The sequence below is a fragment of the Oncorhynchus masou genome, chromosome 22 (genome assembly GCF_036934945.1).
Source record: "Oncorhynchus masou masou isolate Uvic2021 chromosome 22, UVic_Omas_1.1, whole genome shotgun sequence".
In the NCBI taxonomy this organism is placed as follows: Eukaryota; Metazoa; Chordata; class Actinopteri; order Salmoniformes; family Salmonidae; genus Oncorhynchus; species Oncorhynchus masou.
In genome coordinates, this window is record NC_088233.1 from 27,456,610 (window position 1) to 27,466,963 (window position 10,354).

General features: G+C 42.9%; 1 protein-coding gene across 1 annotated transcript; it reads right to left on the reverse strand.

The window, feature by feature from the left end:
* Window positions 1–3,606: 3,606 nt before the first annotated feature.
* Window positions 3,607–9,052, reverse strand: LOC135508689 (zona pellucida sperm-binding protein 4-like). Its single transcript, XM_064928918.1, has 9 exons — window positions 8,883–9,052; window positions 8,278–8,834; window positions 7,812–7,999; window positions 7,443–7,540; window positions 6,911–7,071; window positions 6,418–6,610; window positions 4,434–4,587; window positions 4,018–4,090; window positions 3,607–3,716 (listed from the first exon to the last, which is right to left on the reverse strand). Exons 1-9 carry the CDS (start codon window positions 9,050–9,052, stop codon window positions 3,619–3,621), a joined length of 1,692 nt encoding a protein of 563 aa, XP_064784990.1. The 3' UTR covers window positions 3,607–3,618.
* Window positions 9,053–10,354: the final 1,302 nt, after the last annotated feature.

Consider the following 10,354-nt stretch of genomic DNA (forward strand, 5'->3'; position numbering starts at 1 on the left):
CAGAAGTTTGCAAGCAGGCTACGGTCTGTTCTCTGATCGGACACTTCCATGTAAGTTTACCGTTACCTAGTAACCAAGATTCCATGTTGTGGGGGGGTGTACGGAAAAATCTCATCTGGGTCCTTGGGATGTCCGAACTCTGACCTAACCCTACTGAAGTTGACATTTAAAACGGTGAAAGTGGAATTGACATATATGCAAATATGAAACAAACAGTCATATCAGTCATAAATGTGACATTCCTAGTTATGCTACAAAAACAACTTTTTAAAAAATAGGTTATTTTTGACTCAAAATTCCATGACATACAGTAAGGCATTGTTGCTAGAATAGATGGATGCGGTTCAATGCATAATTCATATTTTGGTAGTCTAAAAATATTGCCATCAGGTTGTAAATCATAGCTTGCCTGGTACGTTGTTTTCTGCCTCCACGGGATGCAGTTTCTTACAATAACTCAATATTATGATGCAGTTTCTTACAACAACTCAATATTTTGAACAAAAAGTGACTACTGTAACTAATGTTGGGAATGTCGATACAATCAAACTAGCAAGGGCAATGATCACAAGTCAGTCATAACGTGGCTAAAAGGCAAGCGTATGTGTCAAACACAAGTCCTGCAGGCCGAATAGGACGCATAAGCGAGTCAACAGTTGAGTCATCTACGCTCACATCTGTGAATTCAATTTCAATTGATCTGCTTTACTTTATCCTGCTTACAAAAAAACTTGCAACAAAGCGCCATGCAAAGGAGAAACATGCAGGCCTATTACAGCAACATTTGAGAAGTAGCCTAGACTGGCTACTCAACTACAAGACATTTGAGAAGTAGCCTAGGCTGGCTACTCAACTACAAGACATTTGAGAAGTAGCCTAGGCTGGCTACTCAACTACAAGACATTTTGAGTGCACCATACAGCAATGCTGCATTCAACCCACTGGTGGTCCATCAAGTGCAAAAGCATGTTTTAAGTTTAAATGTTACAACCTATAGCTACGTTTTTCTGAATGGTTACCAGGAGGAAATGGGAGGGTCATGCTTTTTAAATGTCAGTAGGGGAAGAGTTTAGTATTGTAATGAAACAGGCAGGGAGCAGGTCTCGAACCCTCGACATTAGTGTGGCCTCAATAACATGATCCATAGCATATACCAGCCATTCACAAAGACGCTGGTGCGTGGAGGAATACTTGTCGGTCTGCAGCATTTGTCGGTCTGCAGCAGTATTTGTCTTGAATATTATTGAGTTTTTTTTGTGCTCTGCGGCATATTTGACTTGAACAAATACTTATAGTAGGCCTATTTGAGCAATGCGCTGAACTATGTATGCCGTGGTAAACAAATTGTGTTGCCATGACTGTATAGCTTCACCAAACACATACACAAGCTAGCCCTCGCTGGAATTGTTTCAAATAGCAGCTGCCTGCCAAAATCGGTCTGTATATTATATTATAATTTAATAATAATAATAATAATTAATTATAATTATAATAATAATTATAATACTATATTGTTACGACCCTGGGTTTATAATCGCGGAAATCGACTCTGCCGCACGAGCATCCTTTTGCGGCACAGTCGATAGCGCGCCGTACCTCGGGCTAGAAGATCGAGGGTTCGAGATCTGTGTAACTGATGTGAAACAGCTAGCTAGTTAGCGGTGGGTGGTGCGAGCTAAATAGCGTTTCAATCGGCGACGTCACTTGCTCTGAGACCTTGAGGTGGTGGTTCCCCTTGCTCTGCAAGGACCGCGGTTTTTGTGGAGCGATGGGTAACGATGCTTCGTGTGTGACTGTTGTTGTTGTGTGCAGAGGGTCCCGGGTATGGGCGAGGGGACGGTCTAAAGTCATACTGTTACACCTGCACCCTGCTGTTTCATTACAATATATACAAAAGTATGTGGATACCCCTTCAAATTAGTGGATTCGACTATTTCAGCCAAACCCGTTGCTGACAGGTGTATAAAATCGAGTACACAGCCATCCAATCTCCATAGACAAACATGGGAAGTAGAATGGTCTTCCTGAAGAGCTCAGTGACTTTCAACATGTCATGTGATGCCACCTTTTCAACAAGTGTTTGTCAAATTTCTCGTCTGCTAGAGCTGCTCTGGTCAATTGTAAGTGCTGTTATTGTGAAGTGGAAACGTCTAGGAGCAACATGGCTCAGCCATGAAGTGGTAGGTCACACAAGCTCACTGAACGGGACTGTCGAGTGCTGAAGCGCATAGCACGTCTGTCCTCGGTAGCAACACTCACTACCGAGTTCCAAACTTCCTCTGGAAGCAAAGTCAGCACTAGAACTGTTCGTTGGGAGCTTCATGAAATAGGTTTCCATGATCCAGCAGCCGAACACAAGCCTAAGATCACCATGCACAATGCCAAGCGTCAGCTGGAGTGGTGTAAAGCTCACCGCCATTGATCTCTGGAGCAGTGGAAATGTGTTCTCTGGAGTGATAAATCACGCTTCACCATTTGGCAGTCCAACGGACAAATCTGGGTTTGGCGGATGCCAGGAGAATGCTACCTGCCCCAATGCATAGTGCCAACTGTAAAGTTTGGTGGATGATGAATAATGGTCTGGGGCTCTTTTTCATGGTTCGGGGTAGGCCCCTTAGTTCCAGTGAAGGGAAATCTTAACGCTACAGCACACAATGACATTCTTGACAATTCTGTGCTTCCAACTTTGTGGCAACAGTTTGGGGAAGGCCCTTTCCTGTTCCAGCATGACAATGCCCTCATGCACAAAGCGAGGTCCATACAGAAATGGTTTGTCAAGATTGCCGTGGAAGCCCTTGACTGGCCTGCACAGAGCCCTGACCTCAACCATATCGAACACCTTTGGGATGAATTGGAACGCAAACTACGAGCTAGGCCTAATCGCCCAACATCAATGTCGACCTCACTAATGCTCTTGTGGCTGAATGGAAGTCCCTGCAGCAATGTTCCAACATCTAGTGGAAACCTTCTTAGAAGAGTGGAGGCTGTTATAGCAGTAAAGGGGGGACCAACTCCATATTAATGCCTATGATTTTGGAATGAGATGTTCGACGAGCAGGTGTCCACATACTTTTCGTCATGTAGTATTGATACCAACAGTATCACCCCCTTGTGTAAAGCTCATTTACTACAGTACAGTTATTCAGGAAATATTTATTTTGATTATGAAATTGTTTGTCTTGTTTTGGCCTTTAAAATTTACAGATTTGTTTTTGTTTTCTTTATATATTAATAAAAATGTTTTTTGTTAATTTAAAGGGGACTGTCTCCGTGCCTCATTATTTTTCGCATGTCATAAAAGAAAAGTTGAGGTTCTCCAGCATTGAGTGTTTCCAGTAAAATACTCTGTGCAATATCCCTGCCTGGGGGAATAAGCCCTCTAGTGTTGAAGCTGGGAAGTGGTTCAAAGCCAGCATATTATCAGGGCCCTGCCTCGGTTTCTCTGACCAAGTGAGGGGAAAAGGTTTGAAGGTTTTTCGCTGATCACAAAGTCCCCAACACACAACAAAAGTTTTGTAACTTAACCTTTTCATAACTCCTTTCACAAAAAAAGCAACGAGATGTCTCATCTTTTATTGTCAAGTCAGACCATATAAATGAGCATATAACACATTTGATTTAAGCATAAAAACGTGGGTCAATCATGATGACTTTTTGACTGGAAACCACAACATCTCCTTTAGTCTTCTTTTGGCCTTGAGCAGAAAGATCTCTCCCTGAAGAGAAAAGACAGTCAGACCACAGACAAAGACTCCAAACTAAAGATTCAAATAAACCACTCTCCAGTGGAGGCTGCTGAGTGTAGGACATAATAATGGCTGGAATGGAGCAAATAGAATGGCATCAAATGCATAGAAACCATGGGTTTGATACCATTCCACTAATTCTGCTCCAGCCATTACCACGAGCCCATCCTCCCCAATTAAGGTGCCACCAACCCCTTGTGCCAATAAAAACACACTCCAAACTGTTGCACAGTGTAAACATGACAGCCTGGTCCTTATGCGCACCACTCACTTTGCCTGTTGCACCTTTGTTCACAGGAGTCTGCTAGAGCGTGGCACACTGTTGCACTACAGTGGATGTACACCTGGTGAGACAGAAATTAAATCAGCTACATCTCTGGAGCTGGTCGACAGAGCCTTGTCTACATTGATTTGTACCATGGTTATGTCTATATCTATGTTAGGTATTCCTTCACCTGATTGTGATGCTTGTATTTATGTTTAAAACACTATAGGTGTATGAGGAAGCACTCTACAATATGTATAAAATAGGTACATGTTCAAGCAATATGGTTATAGCTACACATTGGTCTAGGGGATGTTAGGTGAAATCTTAACCATCATCTTTACATCTATGCAACGCTTTCAGATCTACACAAGTGTCTCTATGGGTTCTGATGTGATTTAGGATTGAACTGCATTCATTACGCTCTCCTGCAGGGGGCCCATAGATGTCGGATCTACAAAGGTGAACATCTTGAAGAGGAAGCGCTTGTAGTGGGAGAAGAATTCTCCCGGAGGGATATAGGAGCTGTCCGAGCGGATGGGCACGGTCAGGTAACGGTCATCCTGGTAGGGACACCTGGGGGGAGATAAACGCACAGAGAGAGAGAGAGAGTCATGGTGAGGAGCACCAGAGACCAGCAAGGACAGAAACTGGGGGGAAATGGATCAATCAGAGTACTATATCTTTCACAAACTTCAAAAAGAATAGCTGGATTTAGAAGTTTATTTAAATTACTTGCTTTATATTTTGAACACACACATATATATATATATACACAGTGGGGCAAAAAAGTATTTAGTCAGCCACCAATTGTGCAAGTTCTCCCACTTAAAAAGATGAGAGAGGCCTGTAATTTTCATCATAGGTACACTTCAACTATGACAGACAAAATTAGAAGAAAAAATCACATTGTAGGATTTTTAATGAATTTATTTGTAAATTATGGTGGAAAATAAGTATTTGGTCACCTACAAACAAGCAAGATTTCTGGCTCTCACAGACTTGTAACTTCTTCTTTAAGAGGCTCCTCTGTCCTCCACTCGTTACCTGTATTAATGGCACCTGTTTGAACTTGTTATCAGTATAAAAGACACCTGTCCACAACCTCAAATAGTCACACTCCAAACTCTACTATGGCCAAGACCAAAGATCTGTCAAAGGACACCAGAAACAAAATTGTAGACCTGCACCAGGCTGGGAAGACTGAATCTGCAATAGGTAAGCAGCTTGGTTTGAGGAAATCAACTGTGGGAGCAATTATTAGGAAATGGAAAACATACAAGACCACTGATAATCTCCCTCAATCTGAGGCTCCACGCAAGATCTCACCCCGTGGGGTCAAAATGATCACAAGAACGGTGAGCAAAAATCCCAGAACCCCACGGGGGGACCTAGTGAATGACCTGCAGAGAGCTGGGACCAAAGTAACAAAGTCTACCATCAGTAACACACTACGCTGCCAGAGACTCAAATCCTGCAGTGCCAGACGTGTCCCCCTGCTGAAGCCAGTACATGTCCAGGCCCGTCTGAAGTTTGCTAGAGAGCATTTGGATGATCCAGAAGAAGATTGGGAGAATGTCATATGGTCAGATGAAACCAAAATATAACTTTTTGGTAAAAACTCAACTCGTCGTTTTTGGAGGACAAAGAATGCTGAGTTGCATCCAAAGAACACCATACCTACTGTGAAGCATGGGGGTGGAAACATCATGCTTTGGGGCTGTTTTTCTGCAAAGGGACCAGGACGACTGATCCATGTAAAGGAAAGAATGAATGGGGCCATGTATTGTGAGATTTTGAGTGAAAACCTCCTTCCATCAGCAAGGGCATTGAAGATGAAATGTGGCTGGGTCTTTCAGCGTGACAATGATCCCAAACACACCGCCCGGGCAACGAAGGAGTGGCTTCGTAAGAAGCATTTCAAGGTCCTGGAGTGGCCTAGCCAGTCTCCAGATCACAAGAAAATCTTTGGAGGGAGTTGAAAGTCCGTGTTGCCCAGCAACAGCCCCAAAACATCACTGCTCTAGAGGAGATCTGCATGGATGAATGGGCCAAAATACCAGCAACAGTGTGTGAAAACCTTATGAAGACTTACAGAAAACGTTTGACCTCTGTCATTGCCAACAAAGGGTATATAACAAAGTATTGAGAAACTTTTGTTATTGACCAAATACTTATTTTCCACCATAATTTGCAAATACATTAATAAAAACCCTACAATGTGATTTTCTGGATATTTTTTTTTTCATTTTGTCTGTCATAGTTGAAGTGTACCTATGATGAAAATTACAGGCCTCTCATCTTTTTAAGTGGGAGAACTTGCACAATTGGTGGCTGACTAAATTGTTTTTTGCCCCACTGTCTATATATAACGCAAAGTTTAAAAAGTATAGAGTATTTAGTTACCCATTAACTAGAAGGTCCCACCGGGGCAGCATTTCACCTGTGGGGTTTGTGTTGGCCCAGCACTGCTCCAGTATCAGGACAACATTGGGATCTGTCATCCCCAGGATGCGAACCTCAGCGTACACGGGATCCCTGAGGACCTTGGTGACAGGGTAGTCTGCCACCGTGTAGTAAGAGGTGTATGCTTCTTGCGCTGCGGAGGAAAATCACATTGGTAGTGGATGAGTTCACCTTAAAATAGACTGTAAATCACTTAAACCACCATGCACTTGGAAAACTGATCATTACTCCATCATCATTAAGTTCATATCAGGCTTTCTCCCTTTATACTTTTTAAAAGTATATATATTTCATATTTTAGTTTAAAAAAAAATACAATACAAAAATATTAAGTGTTGCAGAAAACCTGAACACCTGGTGAAAAAACTCACATGAACTCTGACCGTATACCTCATAGCAGATACACAGGAACAATATCAAAACTATGACTTACTTTCATCACATCCCTTGGAGAGACAACGTCCATTGGCCAGTCTGAGCTCCACTTTGAGAACTGCATCAACACTGACCACTGGATTGGGGTTTGGATACGTTCTCACCTCGATAATCAGTGTCTCAACGGAAGTCCCAGTATACCGACACTGGAAGAGCAGGCTGAGAATAAAGCAATATATTCAGAGTTATCAGAGAGACATCACATATCACCACTTTTTTGTGGGGGGGGATAACACGTATAACATGTTATATAACAGGTATAACACGTTATGAGGCAGTAATGAGGTTATGAGCATGTACCCTCAAGCTTATAATCATCTCATAATGGTCCTGACTAAATACCAGCCATTGTAAATCAGTTGAAATGTTGTTGCATAGAGAGAAGAACAAATTATTATACATTATGGATGCCATATACATTTTTAATAACTTAAAAACACTGTATATATACATATGAATGTTTAGTTTTTAGTTTTTTTTACCTTTATTTAATTGGGCATGACACCCCATTTTAGGCAAAGATCACCTACTCATAGTGGCTGTCCCTGGTAATGTCGCCGAAGGGTCCATTCCTCACTACATATGAAGAAGACATCCTGTTCTCATAGACAATAGTATCAGGTTCCTCCTGCAGACAGACCATGCATTTCATTGTAGAAATAAAAAGTAGAAATAAGTACTTTCTAACTCATTATATAGCCAAGGGATAGTCAACCCTCCTCCAGAAGAGCTACTGGGTAAGTAAGCTTTTAATCCTGCCCTGTTTTAACAAACTCCATTCTTCTAATCCGCTGTTTATTAGGACCTCGATTATCTGAATTAGGTGCTAGAGCAACACAGTAACTCTCTGGTTAAGATGCAGTATGATTGTACTGAAACCAAACCCTGGCCATACGTACCGTCACCACAGTTCCACATTCACTAACTTTGAACTGGTAGATGGCAAAGGCAGATGTAGTGCCGACAGGGGTGCAGTGGGCTCCGTTTGTCCCTAGCAGGCTGATGGAATCTAGCTCAAGTTTGGGCAGAGTGGCATCTCTGGAAACCACCACCACAAACTGGCCATCCTTGGTACACTGGACAGTCACTGGTGATAAGGAGCATAGGAGAAACATGAAGTTAGTAGTCCTAATCGCTGAGTAAACTGGAGCATTTTGGTGCATGTTGATTGTTGGATACAAAATGGCCATATCTAAGTGGGTAAGTGAAATTGTTGAGAGTGAAGAGTTCACAATCCAATTACTAGTTTTCTGGTAAAGAGAAACATACTAGTTTTTCAGAGGGGGCAAAACATTAAGTAAAATCACACTGTTACAACTTGAGAGTGAGAGTTCTAGAGTAAAATTAGCATGGTCTGACACCTACCTGTTTTCCCGTAGAAGCACATCCGTCCATCAAAACAGCAGCTGATGGCCTGGCATCGGGCAGCATTGATGCCAGAAAGTCCACACAACACCTTGTCCTTGTCCTCAACCTCACAGGTCTGTTTTGTGTCGCCTTTGGTGTAGGGTATCTGTTGAGGTATGTTTTGGGGAGGCTTCTGAAGAAAGGGTTGAGCAGGTCTCTGAGGAAGGGTTTGGGCAGGCCTCTGAGGAAGGGGTTGGGCAGGCCACTGAGGAAGGGGTTGGGCAGGCCTCTGAGGAAGGGGTTGGGCAGGCCTCTGAGGAAGGGGTTGGGCAGGCCTCTGAGGAAGGGGTTGGGCAGGCCTCTGAGGAAGGGGTTGGGCAGGCCTCTGAGGAAGGGGTTGGGCAGGCCACTGAGGAAGGGGTTGGGCAGGCCTCTGAGGAAGGGGTTGGGCAGGCCTCTGAGGAAGGGGTTGGGCAGGCCACTGAGGAAGGGGTTGGGCAGGCCTCTGAGGAAGGGGTTGGGCAGGCCACTGAGGAAGGGGTTGGGCAGGCCTCTGAGGAAGGGGTTCAGCAGGCCTCGGAGGAAGGGGTTGGACAGGCCCCTGAGGAAGAGGTTGGGCAGGCTTCTGAGGAAGGGGTTGGGCAGGGTTCTGAGGAAGGGGTTGGGCAGGGTTCTGAGGAAGGGGTTGGGCAGGGTTCTGAGGGGTTTGGTAAAGCCACTTCAATTGAGCGTCACACAGACAGCCAAGCATGGCCACTGCTACGAGACAAACAACACTCCACTGCAAGGCCATGGATTCAGAACAAGAGACAATCCGAGGATCCCACAAGGCTCACTGTGCCACTTGTTGCTGCTTTTATACATAGTGGGGTGTGTTGAACTGTTGAAAAGCCCCACCTCCTTGGCTGATCATCATTCACATCCATTTCGGAAGAATCAAGGCTTTCCACACTCTGAAGTCCCAAACATGTATTGACAAACACAATGTTCAGGTCACATAGATCTCTGACATGCCTTTGACCAGAGTTGAAGGTCTTTGTGACCGTAACATTGTATTTGTTAACAAATGTTTATTTTGCAGGTACACATTGTGTGCAGAACTACACTCAAGAAGTAAACATTTTATAAATAATAAGACACAAATGTATCTATTGTATTATATTTCTAATATAGATAAATATTGCCACCCTTTCACTTTTCTTAAATAATTCCCTATTTCTTCAAAAATAAGTTGACATTTAAAAAAAACTTCAGTCTAGACATGTTGTTATTGGATTGTCAGCATTGCAGAACCACCAGAAAATGCTTCTTGTTGCCATCAATGAGCTTGCTGCACCTTTCCAATGGCAATTTGTCCCACTCTTCAGCCACTCTTCAAACTGCTCCAATTCTTCAATGTTTGAGTGGTGCCTTCCACTAACTACTGTTTTCAGATCTCACAAAATCTGAAGAACATATGAACATCTCTTCTTTTCAGGTACTGGAGTTATCTGTGAAAAATATCTCACCATAGGTTTTTGATGGGATTCTGATCTGAACTCATCGCTGGCCGCTCCAGAACAGCCCAGTGTTAATTTTTTAACGATTCCTGTTGTTTATTGATGTGTGTTTGTGTTTTTGTCCTGATGGAAGACCCACAACCTTCAACAGACACCCACTCGTTTACCAAAAAACACATTGATAATCTACTAATTTCATGATGTCTTTCACATGTTCAAGGTCCTCAGTACCAGAGGAAGCAAAACAACCCCACAGCATTATCAAACCTCCCCATGTTTGATTGTAGGGAGGGTGTTTGGTCATCTGTAAACATAGCACTGATCTGTATTGCCAAATAGCTCTAATTTTGTTTCAGTGGTCCACCGAACATTTTCACAGGATTTAGACTTGTTTGGGCTTTGGCAAAGTTCAATGTGGTTTCTCGTGTCTCTTTCAGTAGTAGGTTCTTCCTATAATGTTTACCAATGACCAAATGAATCATTCAAAGAAAATAACAGCATTCCTACAAAACTTTTTCATACTATTTAACCTTTATGTTATCAGGGATAATTTTACAGGAAACACACAAATCTAAACACAAAATGCAAGCAGAAAG

What these genes read in the sequence shown, in the direction of transcription:
- LOC135508689 (XM_064928918.1), bottom strand. Translation starts at nt 9,052, where the DNA reads ATGGCCTTGCAGTGGAGTGTTGTTTGTCTCGTAGCAGTGGCCATGCTT. An exon ending in GTGCTTCTACGGGAAAACAG is followed by an intron (nt 8,000 to 8,277) that starts GTAGGTGTCAGA and finishes CCTTATCACCAG; the next exon opens with TGACTGTCCAGTGTACCAAG. An exon ending in ACCAGGGACAGCCACTATGA is followed by an intron (nt 7,072 to 7,442) that starts GTAGGTGATCTT and finishes CTTTATTCTCAG; the next exon opens with CCTGCTCTTCCAGTGTCGGT.